Source organism: Penicillium arizonense (genome assembly GCF_001773325.1).
Source record: "Penicillium arizonense strain CBS 141311 chromosome Unknown PENARI_contig036, whole genome shotgun sequence".
Taxonomy (NCBI): Eukaryota; Fungi; Ascomycota; class Eurotiomycetes; order Eurotiales; family Aspergillaceae; genus Penicillium; species Penicillium arizonense.
Genome location: NW_019173313.1, coordinates 38,083 through 50,252, shown reverse-complemented (window position 1 = coordinate 50,252; position 12,170 = coordinate 38,083). Strand labels below are relative to the sequence as shown.

Sequence of the window (12,170 nt, the reverse complement as noted above, 5' to 3'; positions counted from 1 at the left end):
GCTAGGGGGCTACATGCAGCCGTCGGCCGCGAAAAGCCTGAGGAATCAATCAATCAATCAATCAACCAACCGCGGGTACCCGCCAAGAACCCATGGGCGGGTTCATGAAGGGCAAAATCCGTGGGCGGGTAAAGAAACTGAAAACCCAACCCAAACCCGCGCTTGGCGAGGACTAGGTGGACTACGCACGTCACGTGCACTTCCCTATGCCGCAGCATCCCCTGAGACAACAACAGAAATCATTTTCAACCTGATCACTGAACAAATGGGTGAGGAAACCTGAGCGCAGAGATTATCCGGTACGTATGTACAACAATATAAAAAGCCATCAATCATCAAATTCCCGTTTTCAGCATGGATCTTCCCCAGACATCAGAAACTCGAAGACCCACACTCGTCGAATCAGTGGACCTTTCCATCTTGCTGAGCAGAGAATGTGCCTCCTGATCCCTCGAAGTATCCTACAGCCCATGCTTAAGAACAGGTAAAGCGGAGGTCTTCCAAAGATCACGGCCTTGGTCCGTGTTGAGCAGCATTGTCAGTCCCAAAAAGACAATAGACAGAACAATGAGTGCTGCTGGAAGGGCCAGCCAGGGCCAATGAACATCAACATAAACTTCGGGTAGTAGCGCTGTGCCATTGAAATTATCCGCGTTATGCTGGAGGGCCCAGGTTGTCAATGAAGCAGCGACATTTCTCATAACATCCTCAAGGCCTGTTCGAAACACTCGGCTGTACCCACTCACTAGCGAGCCATCCGCTTGTATATCTGAACCATTCAATATCCGTGCGGTTTTTTGCGGTGCATTGACCTCCCACCCAAAAGAATCGCTATATCCGCTTAATTTGAAGCCCTGGTTTCCGCTGAGATACTCGATCAGGTCGGGAGTGAACTGTGTCGACTTGACAAAAGGCAAAGGCCATGCCACAAAGGCCATGCCATCCATCCCCGACACTTCAGACGTATATCTCCAATCTTTTTGGACCTTTACAGTCCGATGTCTTTGCAAAGAGGAGATGAAGTGTTGTTTCCACATAAGGCTAAATGACGAATCCATTCAGATGTAGCGACTCAAATTGCGATGATGCATATACAGAAGGCAGAACATAATTAAGCAATAGTATAAGATGTCCATTCCACCAACCAGCTACAGTTAGAGAAACGGGAGAAGTGGGTGAGAGTACCGAGCTAATATAACCACAAATTAACCGTTGTTTACCCCCACGTCTTCCCCCGCGCCGGGGGCCTCGATGGCCCGCTTTTCGGATTCGATTCTCATGCATTAGCTCCAGATTCATCTCAGTGAGATCTGGCAGTATGCAATAGGCAACAAACAAAGACCGCAAGCTCCACCAAGGCTCTAAGGTAGACCATGAGGTCGGAGAGCAGACAGACAAGGTACGTAATTGGATGATGTGGCCGAAAGCCACTGTGGGAACTGCCAATTTTTCCATGAACGAACTATACGGGAATTAGTTTGCTGGGTCTTAGTAGTGCTTTTATCAGGCCAAGAAGCAGAAGCTCTGACGCTAGCCGGCGCCACCGGAATACATAGAGTAAACGGAAAAGACTCTCCTCGGAAATTGACTGCACGGGTTTATGAACCCAGTAGTATTCAACCGACGCATGGACAGACATAGTCCGATGCTGCGAGATATAGCAGCGTATGTGCGCATTATGTGAATAGGGGAAGGTTGTGTCAACCGACGTTAACTTCGAGATAGTGTCTCAGGGTGCAGAGAACCCCGCACCCCGGCAGTGCACGATAGAATCTCTAGCAATGGCTGATGATGTGGGGCCCCGCCGAATTTTTAGATATAGTCCAAATGCAGGTTCACACCCTGATTCATACCCTATTCTCCAAAGGTATAGTTTCTCTCTGCTGGTCAACCACATACAGTCATCTGGGTGAATGACCTGTGTGTATGCCCAACTGTCCATTCCAAGGAGATTTAAAATCCCGAAACTTGGGAAAAAGGCTCTTCGACAAGTCCAGGGCTCCCAAGCCCAACCAGCTCCACACTATATTGGAAGATGATACATGCGAAACGAGACCTAAATGAATACCAATTCCCATAGCAGAGTCAAACGGGATATCAAAACCACGGTGCACGTAATTGTTGCCATTCAGAGGAATGATTGACGTATTATTCCAGATACGTCAGGCTACATATACAGCATGAGCTCCAAGTTGATTGATTTAATCAACTTGCTTCTTGGTATAGACAGTTCTGGAATTAATTCCGATGGTGCGGCTTTGTTCCTGATCTGCACCAGTCTCATATCACAACATGGTCTTGACAAGGGGAAAAGAAGCAAGCAATAAACGATAGTGCATTGGTTGAGAAACGGACGGAGAAGGAGAGAAGCTCCGACCCTTCGAGGACTATCTAACTACTCTCAAGACCATCGGGGTCACGTGAGCAACCAGGCCATGTGATCTCAACAATATCCCCTCGACGAAGAGCTCTCGTGTCAGTTTCTCGCCTCCCGTTATGATCAGCGCTGGGAGAACAACAAATGTGACTGCTACAAGATATTGATTAGGTATACTTTAAGTTTATCGGGTAGTTCAAGACGGTACGTACGGAGTACATCCGTAGCAAAAGTCCGAACCACCCGTGGATATTCGCGTACGTAAGCGGAAGCGCGGACACGGATGGTTAGCCCCGTCGGCAGATCCCGGGACGATCCACGGCTCGTCCTAAGATTACTGTAGGGTGCCAGGCGACGCCACCTTTACTAGTACTCCGTACAGTCTGTATAATAAATGTTAAATTGATTGACTGTTAATATTGGAATAGAGTTCCGCCCCAACTCTCTGGTCTCATTCGACAGAAGTCACGTATCTCGTGTGCCGAGAAACGCTACCTTTATGTTTAATAAATGTTTAAATTGATTGACTCTTAACATCGGAATAGAGTTTCGTCCCAACCCTCTAGTTTCGTTCGACAGAAGTCACGCATTTCCGTCCTTAAATGGTGCCAGAGGTCACCCGCCTCCTATAGGACGGATAGGACGAATCCTATTAGACTAGAGCTAGCTCGTATTTTCTTCCGCGAGATTTAATCTTAAGAGAGCAGCCCGCAGAGTTTATCGAGCACAATTAGTCACGAGGTCTACGATAGGCCTACTAGCTCATTGTAATTACTAGTGGATACGGTTTCGTCTCACTAGAAGGATGACGAGAGGAGGACGTGAAGTTGAAGTTGGCGTTTTTCAAAATTGTGGTTTAGGAATTAATTATACGAGGATGGAGGTACTGTAACTGCGAATTCGCATTCCATTACGATACCACCGTCTATATAAATACCCGTTCTCTTAGTTACTAATACCTCTCGCAAACACATCGCTAGATCAGTGAGAAAGGAGGACTAGAAACAAATTTGATGTTACATCTTACGTATAAGGGATTTAACTTGGGAATTTCGGGAAAGACGCCATGAGAACAATGAGCATAGTCTAGAGGTTGGACTCGTTCTTTCTGGCGCCTTACGAATCACTCAAATATTCGTCCACTGTATATTCTCGTAAGGGACGTAACAAATAAGAAATACAGGCAGTACAGTAGTAACCGCAGCAAAAACAGTCCGCACAGAGGCTGCCCGGGGTATTATTATTTCACAACCTCAAAAACTTGCGACACGGTGACGTTCTTGCCAATCCCCTCAGAGTTCGCTGTATTTTGTTCGGAGTGTACGCTGGAAATAGAGTTCTCGCGCTGTTCGGGACCGACACAAGTGGAAATAAGATGCGCTTGATCGTTCTGGTTGGACAGGAAGAAGTTGTCGGGGGGTTTCAGGGTGGTGGAGCGATTGGCGCGATCTTTCCAGCTTTCCAGCTCATGTCTATTCAAATAGCTGTTATTGGTGGTGGTTCCTCTCTTGCTTTTCACCCGGGTGAAAAAATGGCTCATCGCAGGTAGACAGGCACAGATTAGCCCGATCCCTGCTTCGGCGTTACTGTGAAATTCAGTCAGCGGCGACCTCGCAAAACCATCTGTTGATGCAACAGAGGGGTTTTTCCTTACGCAGTCAAAACGCAGTGGATCCAGAACCACGTTGTGTTTGTCGTATTGCTTTCCGCCACCATGATCACTAGTCGCCAGACACTAAACGCCGTAGCAAGTCCCCCGGCACCCAGTATTCCGACGACTCGCAATTTCTTCGCCCGTGTCATTTGAAGTGACCAGATCATTGGGACAGGCAAGATTAGAACCCACAAGTCGCTAGCGATGCTGATGACTGAGTCGGCAATAATGACATTCCGCTGGTTGAGGCACTTTCCACCATTGGAAGTACCAAACCAGTATGCCGAGATAGGGTCACAGAAGAATATCTTGAGGAACAGCGCTGCGACGTAATAGCACAGCATGATGCCGATGCTGATGTATATGACTATAACCTTCCCGCGGTGGGGAGCAAAAATCCTTCCCATGACTACTAGGAGAGCGATCTTGATCACAAAGACCATCGGAACATAAACCAGCGTGGTTGCGTACGAGACCTGTGTTAATTCGCTTGTTAGCGCGCTGAAAGGATAAAAGGGAGTATTGATTTGGACTTTTTGAAACTTGATGAACTCGGTTTCGGTGACATCCCATGCATTGTATCCACCACCGTAGACATTGACTGTATCTTGGTTAGCAATGCCCATATCAAGTTTCAGGTAATCGAATGCGCACGTAGAAGCATGCAAGCGCAAAACACCATGAATAAGGCCTTTGAAGGAGTCAGCGTTAGAAACGATCAACGGAGAGCTCAAGGAAGCCATACCCATCCAGCAACTGTAAAATCTGTTGGAGTAGATAGTCAGTATCAAAGCATCCTCGATCTCAATGACAGGCTTTTACCCACAGTCTTCTGCATTGAAGCTCTGATGATACCGAGCTCTGATCCACAGACGTAGAACCACAAACATCGTGACGACTATAATACAGAACACTTGCGCCACGAGGTTCACTGTGTGCAAGACATCTTTAGGATGTGCAAAGTTGGAGGACTGCCCTATCGGCGGCGGGATGGCAGGTTGCTGCTCCATTCGCGTAGTTTTTGATGTCGCTAGTCGAGTTTCTTGGCCGGCTGTCAACCGTAGAAGCAAGGCCTGAACGTAATACTCGGCAGCGTAGAATAATAATTGAAAGTTGCTGGAAAGGCTGAGATAAAAGTGAAAAGAGATACTATGCAATCAGGATGTATCCAGAAGAAATTTGCATCACTAGTCGAGAGTGCTTAGGGTACGGGGTACGCCATAGATTATCTTGAGCTCGTCTGTCCTGATAGTGGTCTTCACGGCTCGGCCACCACACTAGAAATGGATTTAAGGGTAAATCACTGCCTGGACAGTTCTGAAGGATTCACTAAATTCGTTGGGTGGAGCTGATCGGGCCCGAAAGCCACCCGAGTGGAGCCAAGCCAAGAGCTGGTATTTCAGATACAGTGAGACAAACGTCGTTGTGGCCCTCAGAGTTTAGCCCTCAGAGTTTGGCCCCAAGACTTTAGCACAAGGAAGCCACACCGGGCCGGACAAGGTTCATCGTTGGTGACAGACAAAAAGCGGCCGAACGAACGCGAACAAAACCTGTGCCCCATTGCATGAACTGGTCAATCAGAGAAGTGACAAAAAGGTTAATTCGGCACACTAGGTAGTTTTCGCTGTTGTGCTAATCGAACAGCTTTTCTCCAATTCCAGGAAAACTTGTTGTCATTTGGCTAAAAACTATAAAAAAGGGGCTCCCAGGAAACAAATACGACTTGACCTGTCCCCATAGATTGTTCATGTGGGGCCATAAGTCTATATAGTCTGTAATAACTGTTTTGCCTTTTCCGCTAGTATGCTCATTATCTCTCAAACAAATAATGACTTCATCGTAGTTGGGAGACCTTGGGAGATATCAGCTCGGCCCATCGACGAAACTTCCCCAAAAAGCACCAGCCCAGCTAACCTAAGACGAATTCGAGTTGTCGGCACAGGAGAATGCGGCACCTATAGTAAATGTTAATTATAGGTTGACGTTGTGTGCTGAAACTCCCACACATACCGATAGTTCCCTCGGCGTAGGCCACCTTGATTTGGATGATGACGCCGTAAGTTGCACCGACAAGGAAAAATATACCAAGAAGAACCATTCCGATATGGAGGACGAACTTGACCTTCTGCAAAAGAGATCCCTTTAAGTAGTGGCCATGGTCGTGTAGCCACAGTAGCCCGGGAAGGGATATAGCGAGCGGAGCAAAGCATAAAGATCCAACCAGGGCAATTAGGTAATTGAAGATCGGAATAGCCTCAGCGAGAATAAAAGAGATGGCGCCTAGAACGACTGTACAGGCAAGCCAAGTCCCCCAATGGGTCACCGTGTTGGCCTGCAAGTGACGGGTTTTGCCTAGGATTCGTACAAACACGTATTTTGCCCCGACCTAGATACAGGTTTTAGTTGAAAAGGCCATATAAATAGGACATGCAGAGTTCCTTACATGAAGGTAGAGCGTGGCGCTCACAATCAGTCCTAGCAACGCAACGCCGTAGGATACCATCTTGATCGTTTGGCCGGCACTCTAAATAGGAACCCGTTAGTTCACCATAGAAATTAGGTTAGCGCCGGGGTAGAGGAGAATTACACACCCCTAACGACGGGCTTGCGACCCATTGTCCACACCAGCGGTAAACAACCAAGCTGAAGGCAAGATACGACGCCGTGACTAGCAGCATGCAGGCGTATAGCGACTTCTTGTAGTCTTTCGGATTACGCATCTCCGAGATGACGGGTAGAAAGGCACTGGTACCGGCGGAGGAGACGAATATGGTGCTAGAGGCGACCATACCGGCGGCGAAACCTGGATTGTTGATAGCCACATAACCAAGCTCGTAGGGGCCTGTCTGGGGTGCGGCAGCGGGTCGATCTCGTGTGGTGACGCCGATAACCACAATTAGCACAGCGGCATAAATCGAAGTGAACCCTGCATACGTGAGCCAGCCAACATGGGTGAGTTTGCGGATCGAGGCCGTCGCGATCACTACTACCATAGCTAGGAATGACCACCAGACAGTACACGCCGCATGGTGCGAGAGGGCATTCAACGCCGTCGACACCCCGATGATTCCGCTGCCTGTGACGAGAACATAGCCGACGATAAATAGAAGGCCAGTAATTTCTTTGCCGACGACGCCGCCGATCACCTCCGCCATGTCGGCGATGGAGTGACAGTGAGGGCGGCGTAGGCGAAAGTTGCCTAGGATCACGAAGGCATATGTATTGAGGGCACCCCAGGCGACGATGCTAATCGCACCCCCCACAGCACCGAGGGAGAGCAGAGACGAAGGGAGCGACAACACACCTGTCGCAAAGAGGACCTTCACGAACAGAACGCACGCTTTGAACCAGCCCACATCACGAAAGCTAACGCCATCCGCCGTCTTCTTGAAGACTTCATGCTCTTCGGCCGAGTTTGGGATGCTTGCGCACTCCGGGTCATCCGAATGAGGGCCTGTCTGCTCTTTCCCTGTCATTGTAGGATGATCTGAGGATTAGAGAGCTCTCGCCAGACTGAACCAAGGGGGAAAGAAAACCTCTTGTTTGAGAAGTGGACCACGTTGCAGCTGTGCGCTCCAATGGCAGCAATTGGAATCCCAGACAATCCCAGTCAGCTGTTTATTAATTAAGAAACTCTTTTTTAGGGAATTCTTTTCGACGGGATAGTGGCAGGACTTAGTTTGACCCCAAGTGCCATAGCGGTAATCTACAGTGGGTTCGCGGGCCGAGGCTAACTGTATGCACTTGTATAGATCTTGACGTACTGTACTCTGTACTCCACATCTTGCTCCATAGCCAATAACTGGCCCACAAGTTGCACGCGGCATGTCTGCACTTTCCGCGCCATTCATTGTATCCACAGCCAAGGAACGGCACAAGGCTCCATTCTAGTGCAGATGCACACGGCGACCAATGCCCCGAATTGTACATGTAATTGAATAATGTTAATGATGGAAAGTGAGTCTTCGCCAATCTTTGCAACTTTGGCATACTTTCAAGTTATCCTCTATTATTGTTACCCTTCATTCTTCCTTAACCTTTCTTTTTGTATAGTGCGGGCACTGTCTAATTATTCCAACCGACAAAGCGAATTCGTCATGAATCTAGGATATCAACTCGGAAGTGATGTCGGCGGCACCTTCACCGACGTCTATGTCTTCACTCCTCACGGCCAAATCGTCCGCGCCAAAATCCCAACTACAATCCCAGACCAAAGCATTGGCATTCATAACGGCATCACCAAAGCCCGAGAAATCCTCAAGGCCCAATTCAACTAGTCTGGAAAGTTCCAGTTCATGCACCACGGCACCACAACAGCCACCAATGCTGTCCTAGAGGGCAAAGGAGCGCGTACCGCGCTCATGGTCACAGCCGGCCACAAAGATATTCTGGCCCTGCGTCGGTCTTAGATCCCAGGCGGTCTAGGTGCCTGGCTATACTTTACTTCGCTAGAACCTATTGTCCCTCTGGAAAGATCGTGCAATGCAAGGAGCGAATGTCGGTGCAGGGAGAGACTGTCACGGCTGTGGATATTGAGGATCTACGACAGGGCTTGCGAGCGTTGGCGGGACAGAATCCCGAAGCCGTCGCCGTTTCCTCTTGAATTCACGCAGTAATGATTCTCACGAACGAGTGGTGGAAGGGACAGTCCGCGAGGAGCTCGGCTCCGATGTGGCCGTTATCTGTTCTGCTGATGTATTGTGCGAGGTTGGCGAGTACGAGCGCACGGTCACGACCTGTACTAATGCGCTGGTCAAACCTGTGGTCTAGACATATCTGCTGAATCTTGCTGATATGCTTATGACCGAAAGTGATACTATCCGGGTCCTTAAGAGCGACGGTGGCCTAACCTGCTTAAGGCTGGCAGGGGAATTACCTGTTAATATTCTTGTATAAAGAGCTGCTCCGCCTCCTCTAACCGGCCCTGATCCCTATACGTCGACGCGAGGTTAATTATACTTTTTAGCGTGCTATAGTGGTCGGTGCCGAGCTCCTCTTAGTGGTCTCTATGACCTATACATTAAGCTGCTCCGCCTCCTCCAACCGGCCCTAATTCAATAATGTCGACGCGAAGTTGTTTATGCTCGTGAGTGTATTCGGATGTTCTATGCCGAGCGTCGTCTTGTAAGTTTCTATAATCTACCTAAAAAGCTGCTCCGCCTCCTCTAACCGGCCTTGATTCAAATACGTCGATACGAGGTTATTAATGCCCCCTAGTGTATCCGCGTGGTCCGGGCCGAGTTTCATCCTATAAGTCTCTATGACCTATATATAGAGCTGCTCCGCCTCCTCCCATCGGCCCTCGAGTGAGTATACCTTTGCCAGCATTTCTGTGCTTACCAGAGCTCTTTTATCCTTATAACCTAGCAATTTCACTCTCTACTTTTTCGATTGAGATGTCATGCTCCTAATATCTGCCATATTGCCGCTTTCTAAAGTATACCATACACCTCTATAAAGGAGAGTGGCCTATTGCAATAGAGTGGAAGCACCACTCTACTCTATTGCAATAGAGCGGCTTCTAATTTTGGCTGCTAAGACATCGCTAATCTAATGTGAGGAAACAGCCACTAGCATTCCTCCCAATTTTTATATTCACTAGTGGGGAACTCCTGATATAATATACCGATGAATCTTTCTCTTCATAGGTCTATGTGCCTATAAGTTTCTAGCCATACACGCGTTGTTAGTTGCACCAGCCGATGCATAGTGAAGAAAGTCCCGGTGTCGCTAGTGGATATAAATGAATAGTTTCGTAACGTCAAAATATCGTCTTCAAAATCGGATCCTTTATCAGATTTAGACGACTTTCCATCACTAGAGTCGTTATTGAGGTTGGAGGTAGAGGTGTAGCTAGCTTTAGGGTCGAGCCGAATAAGGTTCCCTGGTATTTCTTGCCGATCGAAAAAACTTATAAGAGAGAGTAGGTCCGCGGTGGATGTCTTTTTGCAGCGAATGTAATTGAATGATATTTGCTAGGTCACGAAGATTGAGTTCTTTGCTTCCCAATCTCGACCTAGGCAATTGGCCTCTTTCTTAAGAAGCTTGGTCGCTTCGTGGTCACTTGATTGGAAGTCTTTAAGGTATTGTGGTACCGAATAGCGAGGGGCTCGAGCTCTAATATAGCTAGCCGCCTAGACAATTGCGAGTAGTATAAACTTAAGCTCTTCCACTAATATTCGACTCTTTTAGGTTTCTTCTAGTCGTCTAAGCCTTTTTGGAGAAGCTCTAGCGCCTCGGACTATTCCATCGGTCTAACTTTAATCAGAGTGTATTTGACTATTTTGAGCGCCATCTCTCTGCTTCGACTTGTGATAATGACAGATCCATTCCGACCTCTAGGCACGTATTCTAGAAGTGGCTTCGCTAGGGCATTCGTTAGTTCCATCGCATGAGCGTGATTTACGATAGTTCGGGGCAAACAAAGGAGTCCATAGTCATCTATATTATCAAAGACACAAATTCACTTTCCTTTCTTCTTATCTCGTAACCAATTTTAGACAAGTTCGAAGATATTAGCTTTGGGTTCTCGACGGCCGGGGATCTTAACCTAGTCTACGATGTCCCGGAAGCTTTGCTCGAATCGGGCCTAATTGCTCGCGTGCACCCAAAAAACCTATATGGCCGGTGATTCAGATCGGATCTAATATAAGTATTCGATGGCGAGTTATGATTTTCTTCACATTGTGAGTAATCGACCGCGTACTAGTCCTTTCACACTTACCCGACGCCGCCGAGCCCAACTAGAGCTATCCTCGACCCTAGGACCGAATTCTTCTCGCGTATCTAATCAAGCAGTGTTTTTCGATTGACAAAATCCTGGTCGCGCGCGAATGGTACGGTCGATAAAGGGTCAGGTGGGGTTTCTGGTCGCTCTAGGGTAGGAAGCGGTGGTTAGTCGGTCGGCTCTACTCGTCGTTCCCTGACGCACCTAGAGCGGCCTGAAATTGCGCGTTGATTGTCCCATAATTGTTCGCAACCTGTGCACCATAGTTGATGCTTAAAAAATTTGTCGATGCCATAATCAAACAGGTGTGCCTCGTTTGAAATTCATGACAAGAGCCACGGTCTGGCTCTCAGCTGAAGGAGGGGCACGTACTTTGTTTCTGGTCAAGTGACTCCCAAGCGCTTAGCCAGGAAAATTAAGTGGCTGCGAGTACAGAGTATGGTGGTCCATGAATGGGGTCCGGCAACACCTCTTCCTAGGAGCGGATCGACCCGAGCCGGAACAGCCCAATCAAGCACAGCCGGCGGCAACAGCCAGACCTGTTCAGGTAAAAGCGTAGCTTTGACCTCAACATCTCAAGAGGCTATCACCTCTCAACTTTTATAAATGCATGTCATGGTCCACGCTCACTCGTTGCGATGGTTGGACTGGTAATTAATGTGCCTCTTCTTGTCATCCATCGTTTTTGTGAGGTCCGCACCTTTGAGAGGGGCCTCCAAGCACCCAGGAACTCCGAAATCACATGCATTTCCTAATACCCAGCGGGCCCCGGACCTTTCATACCCAGAATCTCTTCACCTGCTCACTGAGGGTGAACATGGGTAAGCAACGGCGAGTAGATGGGTGCTCTACCGCCCTCCTGTGAGTAATGACTGCTCTCTGCTCTACGTTTTCTCTATCGTGGGGCGACTCACTTTCCCTTTAACACCGCCATCGACCAGTGAGCGCCCGCAGATATCAGACGCGTTTGCTGTACATCATGCTATGATAATATTCGGCGATCTTCGCGGTCGACGTTTCCCATCTCCCACAACAAAACGGTGACATTGGCACGGGATCAATATTCAGAGCTCCTCAAGAAATTGGAAAACGACCAACCTGTTTGGGACTACACTCTCGATAAAGTGCGGTATGCTGTCGGTGTTGATGACAATGGCTGCGTGTAGCTGACAGGCATAGGTGGAATTATAATCCAAACACTGGTCTTCTAGAAATTCGCATGCCCACTCCGGTTCATGACTTTTTTGCCACCTCAGTCGCAGGAGTAGTAATTCTGAGAACCCCAGGAGAGAGTGCTTTTTCAGTTCATGACAAGTCGCAAATAATACTCATCTCTGTAGTGTCCGTTTCGGCCGTATCAGGGGTGATGATAGGTCTAGAAATGACAGGAGTCTGGTGTATTGTGCTAGTAG

At 48.3% G+C, this 12,170-nt stretch overlaps 4 protein-coding genes across 4 annotated transcripts; 1 reads left to right on the top strand and 3 right to left on the bottom strand.

Annotated features, from left to right (window-relative positions):
* Window positions 1-461: 461 nt before the first annotated feature.
* PENARI_c036G02375 (uncharacterized protein) lies at window positions 462-947 on the bottom strand (the record flags this gene model as incomplete). The annotated part of the gene is made up of 1 exon (XM_022636848.1): window positions 462-947. The coding sequence occupies one exon, from the start codon at window positions 945-947 to the stop codon at window positions 462-464; it is 486 nt and encodes a 161-aa protein (XP_022483288.1).
* Window positions 948-3,617: 2,670 nt separating this feature from the next.
* PENARI_c036G06247 (uncharacterized protein) lies at window positions 3,618-4,921 on the bottom strand (the record flags this gene model as incomplete). The annotated part of the gene is made up of 6 exons (XM_022636863.1): window positions 3,618-3,963; window positions 4,032-4,507; window positions 4,565-4,632; window positions 4,686-4,722; window positions 4,777-4,796; window positions 4,858-4,921. The coding sequence occupies 6 exons, from the start codon at window positions 4,919-4,921 to the stop codon at window positions 3,618-3,620; spliced, it is 1,011 nt and encodes a 336-aa protein (XP_022483297.1).
* A 1,024-nt stretch (window positions 4,922-5,945) lies between these two features.
* PENARI_c036G09979 (uncharacterized protein) lies at window positions 5,946-7,507 on the bottom strand (the record flags this gene model as incomplete). The annotated part of the gene is made up of 4 exons (XM_022636875.1): window positions 5,946-5,986; window positions 6,042-6,417; window positions 6,475-6,555; window positions 6,623-7,507. The coding sequence occupies 4 exons, from the start codon at window positions 7,505-7,507 to the stop codon at window positions 5,946-5,948; spliced, it is 1,383 nt and encodes a 460-aa protein (XP_022483273.1).
* A 621-nt stretch (window positions 7,508-8,128) lies between these two features.
* On the top strand, window positions 8,129-8,440 carry PENARI_c036G00411 (uncharacterized protein; the record flags this gene model as incomplete). Its single annotated transcript, XM_022636840.1, has 2 exons — window positions 8,129-8,209; window positions 8,324-8,440. 2 exons carry the CDS (start codon window positions 8,129-8,131, stop codon window positions 8,438-8,440), a joined length of 198 nt encoding a protein of 65 aa, XP_022483267.1.
* Window positions 8,441-12,170: the final 3,730 nt, after the last annotated feature.